General features: G+C 41.9%; 5 protein-coding genes across 5 annotated transcripts; 3 read left to right on the forward strand and 2 right to left on the reverse strand.

The window, feature by feature from the left end:
* The first annotated feature begins 34 nt into the window (after window positions 1–34).
* Window positions 35–2647, forward strand: LOC129760168 (little elongation complex subunit 2). The gene is made up of 3 exons (XM_055757770.1): window positions 35–200; window positions 471–2071; window positions 2132–2647. The coding sequence occupies exons 1-3, from the start codon at window positions 175–177 to the stop codon at window positions 2626–2628; spliced, it is 2124 nt and encodes a 707-aa protein (XP_055613745.1). The 5' UTR covers window positions 35–174; the 3' UTR covers window positions 2629–2647.
* On the reverse strand, window positions 2629–3718 carry LOC129760172 (UPF0598 protein CG30010). The gene is made up of 3 exons (XM_055757774.1): window positions 3321–3718; window positions 3039–3246; window positions 2629–2978 (listed from the first exon to the last, which is right to left on the reverse strand). Exons 1-3 carry the CDS (start codon window positions 3450–3452, stop codon window positions 2680–2682), a joined length of 639 nt encoding a protein of 212 aa, XP_055613749.1. The 5' UTR covers window positions 3453–3718; the 3' UTR covers window positions 2629–2679.
* Window positions 3719–4135: 417 nt separating this feature from the next.
* On the forward strand, window positions 4136–5634 carry LOC129760173 (protein TEX261). Its single transcript, XM_055757775.1, has 4 exons — window positions 4136–4521; window positions 4587–4888; window positions 4960–5071; window positions 5129–5634. Exons 1-4 carry the CDS (start codon window positions 4452–4454, stop codon window positions 5242–5244), a joined length of 600 nt encoding a protein of 199 aa, XP_055613750.1. The 5' UTR covers window positions 4136–4451; the 3' UTR covers window positions 5245–5634.
* Window positions 5525–6920, reverse strand: LOC129760171 (ribose-5-phosphate isomerase). The gene is made up of 2 exons (XM_055757773.1): window positions 6095–6920; window positions 5525–6031 (listed from the first exon to the last, which is right to left on the reverse strand). The coding sequence occupies exons 1-2, from the start codon at window positions 6527–6529 to the stop codon at window positions 5642–5644; spliced, it is 825 nt and encodes a 274-aa protein (XP_055613748.1). The 5' UTR covers window positions 6530–6920; the 3' UTR covers window positions 5525–5641.
* A 1090-nt stretch (window positions 6921–8010) lies between these two features.
* LOC129760178 (actin-binding protein WASF2-like) lies at window positions 8011–9180 on the forward strand (the record flags this gene model as incomplete). The annotated part of the gene is made up of 1 exon (XM_055757780.1): window positions 8011–9180. A coding segment is annotated over exon 1 (1170 nt), but the record flags the coding sequence as incomplete, so codon positions are not given.
* Window positions 9181–9196: the final 16 nt, after the last annotated feature.

The raw sequence follows: 9196 nt of genomic DNA on the forward strand, positions 1-9196 counted from the left end.
CACGTGATGTTTTTCAAAGATATTTTACAGTGCACATAATGCGATGAAAACTAAAAACGATAAAAATTAGTAAAATAGCTCAATTTGGCAACCCAGTTTACTTGAAAAAAAAAAAACGAAAAATACGGTGCTTGTTGATGGTCGGCGGATAATTAAAATTAAATTCTGCAAAAAATGCAGTCATATCTGAGACTGGAGTGGTAAGTATTAATTTAACTGTCCCTTATGTTCCCACAATTTTCCTGGATATGAATGTTGAGTAAACCATCAGACGAAACCCATGTTCTACAATTTTTTTCTTGCTTTGTTGTAGATTGTTTCGGTTGTTGGTCCTAAAAATTAGGGTTGCCAAAATTAAATTTTAATACCTGTAGTTATTTTAAACAGATTACTTGTAAAAATTCAAAGTCACATTTAGAAGAACATGTTTCGCTTTACACCTCCTGCTATTTTTTTTCTTTTATTTTCAGGTCCAAGCACCACCGTCGCTGCGAACAACGAATGTTGGAATCTTTCGCTATCGATTTTTCCCGATACGAAGAGGACATTTTCAACCTGCACATCAATGAAACAGATGCGGTGCACCAGTTGGGAGACACTTTCGAAGAGCCACAGATCTCGCTGAACCTACCGATCGATCCTCGCACCGGGCAGGAAGTTAAGCAGCTCGAAATTGATACGACAAAATCGGTCCAATTCTATGATCACTTTCCCAGCGGATCCAGACTGTCCCGAGCCGAGCATCAGCACTGTTTAGCGGTGTTGAATCGAATGAACATGCGGCTGCCTTTCGATTCACCGGAAGACAGGGAAGCATACTCACAGTTCTGCAAGATGTTTGTAAAGCTAGAGACGGAACGTGGTTTGTTTGAAAGTTTCGTTAAAAATCTCTTCAACACAAATCTCGTTAGCAGAAAGAGGACGATACCGCAGGAGCTGAATACATTGGTTGTATCTATTTGGCGGGAGAAGATTAGGAAACTTCTGGAAAGTATACCGGATAGTAGATATTACTTGACGACAGCTGTGATGTGGCTGAGACACGCTCAATGTGAGCGAAATGTGCAATTTGAGCCGGTATCGGATGAGGCCGTGGAGTTAGGTGCAGTTCGACATCTTTTCACGGAGCATCTATTTTCGCGAAGCACTTTGCGAAGGAGTGATCGTGTAATGGCTAAGTTTTACGAAGATCAAATCAAGATGCAACAAATCGATGATCCGAAGCTTGTTCGAGGTATTCTTGAGCAAGATAATGATTTAAGGTTTGTTCTTTCTTCTGGAACTTTTTGTGACTTGTTGGATAACATAAATGATCATCAGAGACAATGGATGATTCCGTTTGAAATATCTTACGTTGCTGGTAGAAAAGTAATATTTTTAGGAAAACAGCTTCAACCCACAAAAATGTTAACAGGCGAACGAAATTTAAAAGGCCATAAATATCTAGTCAGAACATTTACTAAACTTATCAAGAAAGATGAGCTTCAACTACCAATGGATAAAGCCGATAAGGTTCAGTTAAGTTCGGCTGAATTCCAACCGGTCGAATTTGATTGTTACATGAAAAATATTGAAGCTAAATTGCAGCCTACCGATACTCCTCAAAAAGACAGTTTTCTACGTCTTTGGAAGCTACAAGACGGTGATGAACAATACCGATTCCTGGTTAAATCGCACACAGATTTTTACGAAAGCCATCGTAAAATTAAGTTCCATTTTAACATTTCCATTAAAATGGAATATCAGGCAGAGTTTGGGGCAGAACAAATGACCAAATCTGAACTGATTCGTGAATGGACCCGGCAACTTTTGCGGCCCAATTCGAAAACGCTTCGGCTGCGGATAAATCCCGTTAACAGCTCAATCATTTCCAATCACTATCTCGAGCTCAAGGATATCGAGGAGGAGTTGAGGCGATTGCACAACATTGAACCGAGGACGCTCATCACCAGCCTCTGGCAGACTTTGAAGATTCTGTTGAACTTTCCACCCGGGCGGCATCTGATGCAGCACGATGTGAAGAATCCGGAAACCGTCAACATACTTTCGAACGATGCTTCAAAACCTGCCGGTAAGTTATTTGTTGGTTGAGCTATTTTTTATAAGCTTCAAACCTTTTAAATATCCGCAGATTCCGGCGCATCGTTGAACCTGAAGGAATACTACGCAAAGGTTGAATTCGAACGGTGCGCATTGGAGGAGTACGAGTGGATACCGATTGATAGAAATGTCATCACCAAAATGCACCGAGAGTTAACTCTGATGCCGTGCACCTTTCCTCACTGGCACAATGTTGAGAGGCTTGTTCCTCGGGAAAGGTTGAAACCAAAACGTCCACCACCGAAGCCGGTTCCACTCGAGGGTAAGAAGAAAAAGTCCCGAGCACAGCGAATCAGACGAAAGTTGAAAGAACGAGAGAAAAAAGACAAAAAAGAGAAGGAGAAGATTTTCGTCAATGAGATCCAGCAGTCTTTGGATCAGTACGCTCCCTACGAGGGCCCATCCAGGAGAAACAGAACAACCGAAGGACTATCGTCGCCGATTAACAAAACCTTTGTGAAGGGTGGCACTTTTAATTTCGGCCCTGAATCAAACAACTTGCCCGCTAGCAAAAATCAAACATTGTGATACTTTTTTTTCCTTAAAACAGTCATTTTAATTCTTTCTAAACTATTCGAACTATTCCATCGGTTCTTCACGCTGACTAATATATGTGCTTTTCCACCAATCCATGTCCAGTTCATGCTCAACTGAATCCCAGGTGAAATGTGTTGGCGGGCTTTCCTCGCCATTAGAAAATCTGAAATTTTTGCTCAATTCGATGGACAGCCGAGACCGAACTAACCCTACTGATCCATACCGTTCCGGCGCCGGATGATACACCCGGCCACTAGTTGGAAACATAAATATTCGGCTGGGCTCCCAAGGAACGTGTAGAATATCACCGGCGTGTCCGTAGCTAAGTTTTTCTGAGCAATCTGAAGTGAAAAGATATCGTCAGCGGTTCAAAGAAAAGAGATTGAACGTTAAACCCTTACCGGGCGTTTTAAAAATATGCGTGAAAACTATCGGTACATCGTCGCAGCGGATGTAGTTCCTTTCCCGACCACACAGGGAAACGAACGGAAAGTCATCCCGGTACCGTTCGCCATCGTTCAGGCGGATACGTTTGAAGAAAAACTCCAGAAACTGTTTCTCCTTGAAGCAGGACGTGAAGTTTTTAATCCGAGCGTCGTCGAGGAAGAGCTGCTTGACAAGGTATGTTAATAGTAGTTTTATTCTTGCGTTAATTATCATCTAAAAAATAAATTAAAACTCACCATCCCCTCGTGGTCGATGTAGTAGAAGTATTCTCTGATTTTAGGCGCTGGCGATTGTCCTTGCACATATGGAATTTGGGTGGTCAGATATCGTTTCGCCAATGTTAAACATTGTCGTCCTTTAAGTAGCATCTTGTGAACTGGATGAGGCCGTCAGAACTGTTAACTCACCTATTTATTTTCTTAATTAAATTTGTACATGTATCATTATTAGTGGTTGTTCCACTGCACTCTAGAATCTTTACAGAGGCTTGTTAATAACGATATAAGTACTGAAGTGGGCCTAACATGTTTTTTTCTTCTGTAAATGAAATAACTTTAGCCAACCGGCAAGAAGTTAGTTCCTATGTTGTCTTTTGCGACGTTATCAGTTCAGAATCTAGCAAGATGGTGAGTTTAGGATGAGCGATCACAGATAATTGTCTACAGTGCAGACAGTAGAAGGCTAAGATGAGAAAGGGATATTCTCGCTTATTTGTCAAGAATCTCTCAATGAAATTTCGTCAAAGTGCCTTGGGCTACATGCGGGATGTTACGGTTTCAATGAAAGATTTATAAGTTAACGATAAGTTGTTTTAATTAATTTTTAAATTGGTTCATTGTTAGCGAGATATCAGTATGGGCAAAGTGGTGGAGGTCAAGATAGAAACAATATACGTGAGAATCAAAGGATTTGGTGGCTTGTCGTGTCTTACCCTACACAAGACATAAACTAAAACAGCATAACACAGCGATAACAGCATAAATTATACCGATGTGCTAAAGGCTGTGAGCGGAGTTTCAATCTTTGTTTTCCATAACTTCTCTACCAACAGACAGTCATCATCGCAGGCAGCCATCAGACCATCGATGACGAATTGACAACGACGACGCATCAGTAGTAGCGTCGGGCGGCGTGTTGTTTTGATTTTTCATCAGGCGTCGTCGCTGAAAATTCGATTCACCCAGCCAAAATAGATTTATTTTGGTTCCACATCGTCAAAGTATCCGCAAACGCAGTTATTGTCGAACGAAAAAATGCATTTGTAGCCTTTTTGCTGTTCTACTGGAGGTGTTTAGCGTAAGGATACAACTGTCGTCTATCTTTGGAATAAACTACTTGTCGAACGGCTTATTGAGAAGGATTCAAAGATGAGTTTGCTAGGCATTTTGAGTTATTTTTCATTGGTGGTGCAAATATGCTTCGTAACAGTGTCGATTGGTAAGTGGAAAATATGAATTTGTACAGGAAAAAGTCAAACTGCTAATGGGAAACGCTTCTTTCAGCTGCCGGTTTGTACTACCTGGCCGAACTGGTCGAAGAGTACACGGTATTGGCCAAACGGATCATCACGTGGATGGTTGTGGGATCGGTCGCCCTCTATGGTCTGTTCATCTTTACGGAAAACTTTTCCTGGGCCATGGTGCTATGCGGGCTCGGTGCTCAGGCTATGCACGCCGCAATCCTGAAGAATTTCCCCTACGTACGGTTCCTATCGCCGAGCTTTTTGGGAGCGTTGATTTTACTGCTCGTTAATCACTACCTGGCGTTTATCTACTTCCAACACCAGTATCATGCTTTTACCGAGGTTTGATAATTGAATTAGCCATTGAATTTAACTCGAAATAGCGCATCAATTTTCTTTTCTACTTTTTACAGGTGATGGCTTACTTTACTCTTTGCCTATGGTTGGTACCATTTGCGCTGTTTGTGTCGTTATCGGCCAATGATAACATTCTACCGACCAGCAACGAAAGGACACCGTTGCTCAGTAAGTTTTCTCTCATGAACAAACGATGATAAACTAATCCTTGTTCAATCCTCACAGGCGATAACGACGTCGTTACCAACTATTTCTCGAGCCGAAAGAAGCTTGGTCTGCTTTCGTTGTTCAACTATGCCAAGGAATCACTGCTACCGGAACGCAACAAAAAGTCATTCTAAGCAGCAGCAAATTTTGCGCGTTTGTGATCTCCGATTTCTACCAGATTCGAGTTTTTTCTACTAGATGTGTTAGTAGCTGTGAATCCTAGAGCTTGTTCATCATTCCCTGGTTCTGGTACTCATCATCGTCGAATGGAACAGGGAACCATTACCTTAGAGTTATAGCTTTTTGAACCAATTATATGACATGCGAAACCATCATCATCATCATCTAACTTTTGTTGGCCATAAGAGGACTCAGATCAGCGATTCGAAGATAAAAGACAAAAACAATCAAACATTGTTTTTAATTATTTTTGTTTATTTATTTGTTAGACTTAAACTTAATAAAAAAAACATCGATTACTAGTAGCAAATGGAATAAATTTTGTGAGTGAGATGCTACGTTTCTGCAAGTTTAGGCACTTCTTTCGATGACCGATCCATCGGCCAGTCCAAAATATGCTTTTGTAGCCATCTTTACAAATAGGCCGGTTTCGACGACACCCGGAATCATCATGATATCCCGATTGACCATATCCCAATTGATATCCTCAGAGGTTGGGAAATGCCAATCGAGTATAAAGTTACCATTGTCCGTTACGACGGGACCAGCCTTAGCTACAGCCATTCGCAGAACCATTTTACCTCCGTAGGTCGAAGTGATTTTGTTTTTAATTGGAACATATGCCATTGGTACAACCTCAATCGGGACTCCCTTTTTATACTGTTGTCCAAGCAGTTTGGAATCCTTAGTGTAATCGGCTATAACGATAAGTTGCTTTGCACATGAGGCTACGATTTTTTCCTACAGAAAATGTAAAAATCATTAGAATATTATTCAACAAAAAAATCTCTTTTCACAGCTCACCTGCAGCAAACACCCACCACCACCCTTGATGAGGACCATGTTGGCGTCCACCTCATCCGCCCCATCGATGGCACAGTCAATAGTCGGATGCTGTTCCAAATCGCCGAGCACCAGACCGTGCTCGATGATCAGTTGCCTGGCCTGGAAGCTGGTGGGGATGCAAACGAGCTTCAAACCTTCCTTGCTAACCCGTTCCGCAAGCCGCTGTACGGCGTACACAACCGTCGACCCGCTGCCAACTCCAACAACCGTGTTATTCCGGACGTATTCGTCAACTGCTTTGAAGGCGGCTATCTTTTTCGCTTGCTCCAGACTCATTTCGGAAGTGAGAGTTGCAAGTGTTCTCCCTCGAAGCAAATGGAACCGATAGGTTGTAGCTGCAGCTTTGATGGAACTTGTGACCAAACAGGTTTTCGGTATCAAATTGTGGAACATGGAATGGAACGTGCCCTATGATCTGTGTGTACCGCCGAATGTATAAGAATGAAAGGAAAGCACAAGTTTGACCTCGACGACCACGTGTAGATGTGAGTACCTTACTATTCTATTACATACACAACGTTCGATTATTACTTTTTTGTAGAGACAAGTTCATCTGATATTGCTCAAGTGTTGAGGAAAGATTATTCTGTTAAAAAAATGGGTTTCAAGCTCTAGATGGGGTTTAAGTTTAAGATTCAAATGTATTCAAACAGTTAACGAGAAATATTAAATTATTTTTATCAATTTGAACTTTTCCTTTCGATAAATAAAACGGCTTTCAACGATTCAGTGAAAAATGTTAGGAAAATTAAAGGCTAGCTAAAAAATATCAAGCTTTAAATTTTAGTTTTTTTTTAATATTTTAAATTTAATAAAAGATAAAAATACTATACATTATGTCAATGTTGAAGCAAAATTATTAGTTAATTATTTTAAAATTTTATTTATTTAAACATTTAATATTCGCGATTGATGTTAAGGCATTTGACACTTGTACGGCTTTTACTCAAACTGCATTTTTTAAGTGATAAAACAATCGCGCTGATAAAAAGAATCGCATATTGGCATTCGCGAATAGCCGCCGGTAAAAAGTGAGCTAACGGGAAAAAATATTCGGTTTTGTCACGCGGGGGGTGAGTAGATGTGGAAATAAATCGCTTTAAAAATATTTATTTCGTAAAATCGTAATCATACTGAATCATTTTTTCATCCAAGATTAATAATTATTATTGTTAGCACAACTGGCAACCTTGGTACGGGATCGGACAAACGTCAACGCGTTGGCGCCGAAAAGGAATTGTCATTTTTAGAAAATTGATCGAAACTGCGACACGTTTTTTCCTGACCTGGCAGTTAGTTAGTTTTTAGTGAATAGTTTTTTTGAGAAAACCGTATGTATTGATTACTCGTTGTTCCGATCATTCTTTTAACGTATTCTTTCTAGTAGGTGGAATCTATTTTGCTTGTTGCGCGTGATTTGAGTGCTCGCGGTTCAGTGAGTCGGAAGAGGTTAGGTGATAGAAATTCCTTACTGCGCAATTTTCCACTAAAATATTGTATTTCCTTTAATAGTTTGAGTGACCGTTCGGTTGTTCCGGTTAGGTGTACCGGGTTGAGCTCAATTAGAGCGGTAGGAAAGAAAAAGCGTAAGTACGCAAGTGTACTTTTTATTTACCCGAAGATAAATATGATTTTCGTCCATTAGCTTCAAATAGCCGGTGATATCCGACGGTTTAGGGTTGCCAGAGCTAGAGCTTAGGGTAAACGGCGAAACTTATTTGTAAGTTCATAAAAGATTGTTTACATTCATCATTTAATAATAAAATGTATTTACAGTCGAGTTCGTTCGCATACAACGTACTACGGAACAGTTTTTATTTCCCACAAATCTCGAAAATAAAGCTGCAACGAGCAACCTAAACCTGGAACCGATGATGGAAGGCCCTACCGGAGAGCTGTACAGCTGCGTGACATGTCGCCGCCCGGATTCAGCGCAGAGCATGGTCGCTTGTGACGAGTGTTCCCAATGGCAACATTATGGATGCGCCGGTGTTACGGCTACAATAGCCGATCGAAGCTGGCTCTGCTGCAGATGCGTAGCTAGTCACAACGCAGTTAATTCGACTCAAACCGGCAACGTAAACTCGCCCGAAGCACGCACAACATTTGCTTCTGCTCGCGCGGCCGATCGTGATGATAATACCACCGGTCCAATTAGTGGGAGACAGGACGATCGAAATTTCGGAAGACTTCAATCCTCGTCTAATTCGAATGCCGGATCAGTCGTCTCAGTCAATGCTATTGCTCATCTTCGTTTGAGGCACCTGAAAGAGCAAAAGGATTTGGAGGATCAAAAAGCGGAACGGGATCGCGAATTTCTTGCTAGAAAGCAGCAGCTAGAAGCAGAAATAGCTCTGGAAGAGCTCAATGAAGGATGTGATCGTAGCGTAGGAGGAAAAAGTCATCGAAGTATCGCCGGTTGGGTGGAACAACAATGCGGATTCGTGCATACTTCTACCCCAGTCCAGCAGAAACCCGAGACAGTGGCTCCAAGTGCGAACCCACATCCCGCCATCCAACAGCGAGAGGAGCGGCAAAGAATGCAAGCAATAATTCAATCAGGTCAACAGATTCAACCAAGCACTGCGCCAAAACAAGCAGAGATTCCAGTAAGAAATCCTCCCCCAGCTATAGCACCGGGCCCAAGGAGCAATTATCTTGATTCGAATCCACGTTTTCCGCCAGTGGCTCAGAATCCAGTTCCACCTGTACCAGTGAATCCGCTAACATTGCCACCGCCGAGCTCGTCGCAGTTCCCTGGATTTCCAGTGATGAATAACCCCTACGGGACGATGTATTTTCCAAATATTCCTGACATGCCGTCATCTGGTGCTGATTATCAGTTTGCGCACCCTCAGGGAGGAGTCTTTATCAACAACCCAGTCAGGCATCCGAACTTTGGTTTGAATGTACAGCCGTGTGCTTGGCAAGCATCCGAGCAGCACCCGCCTACAGTTCCACCAACAGTGTCAGCAGATTTGGGTAAAGGATTTCCTCATGCTACAGGTCGCATGATTACGCCACAGCAACTGGCGGCGCGTCAAGTTGTCTCTAGAGACC

This window comes from Uranotaenia lowii, unplaced genomic scaffold (genome assembly GCF_029784155.1).
Source record: "Uranotaenia lowii strain MFRU-FL unplaced genomic scaffold, ASM2978415v1 HiC_scaffold_480, whole genome shotgun sequence".
In the NCBI taxonomy this organism is placed as follows: domain Eukaryota; kingdom Metazoa; phylum Arthropoda; class Insecta; order Diptera; family Culicidae; genus Uranotaenia; species Uranotaenia lowii.

What these genes read in the sequence shown, in the direction of transcription:
- LOC129760168 (XM_055757770.1), top strand. Translation starts at nt 175, where the DNA reads ATGCAGTCATATCTGAGACTGGAGTG. An exon ending in TCATATCTGAGACTGGAGTG is followed by an intron (nt 201 to 470) that starts GTAAGTATTAAT and finishes TTTTATTTTCAG; the next exon opens with GTCCAAGCACCACCGTCGCT. An exon ending in CGATGCTTCAAAACCTGCCG is followed by an intron (nt 2,072 to 2,131) that starts GTAAGTTATTTG and finishes AAATATCCGCAG; the next exon opens with ATTCCGGCGCATCGTTGAAC.
- LOC129760172 (XM_055757774.1), bottom strand. Translation starts at nt 3,452, where the DNA reads ATGCTACTTAAAGGACGACAATGTTTAACATTGGCGAAACGATATCTG. An exon ending in ACATCGACCACGAGGGGATG is followed by an intron (nt 3,247 to 3,320) that starts GTGAGTTTTAAT and finishes CTTGTCAAGCAG; the next exon opens with CTCTTCCTCGACGACGCTCG. An exon ending in GCATATTTTTAAAACGCCCG is followed by an intron (nt 2,979 to 3,038) that starts GTAAGGGTTTAA and finishes TTTTCACTTCAG; the next exon opens with ATTGCTCAGAAAAACTTAGC.
- LOC129760173 (XM_055757775.1), top strand. Translation starts at nt 4,452, where the DNA reads ATGAGTTTGCTAGGCATTTTGAGTTATTTTTCATTGGTGGTGCAAATA. An exon ending in AGTATCATGCTTTTACCGAG is followed by an intron (nt 4,889 to 4,959) that starts GTTTGATAATTG and finishes TACTTTTTACAG; the next exon opens with GTGATGGCTTACTTTACTCT. An exon ending in CGAAAGGACACCGTTGCTCA is followed by an intron (nt 5,072 to 5,128) that starts GTAAGTTTTCTC and finishes CAATCCTCACAG; the next exon opens with GCGATAACGACGTCGTTACC.
- LOC129760171 (XM_055757773.1), bottom strand. Translation starts at nt 6,529, where the DNA reads ATGTTCCACAATTTGATACCGAAAACCTGTTTGGTCACAAGTTCCATC. An exon ending in GTGGTGGGTGTTTGCTGCAG is followed by an intron (nt 6,032 to 6,094) that starts GTGAGCTGTGAA and finishes CATTTTCTGTAG; the next exon opens with GAAAAAATCGTAGCCTCATG.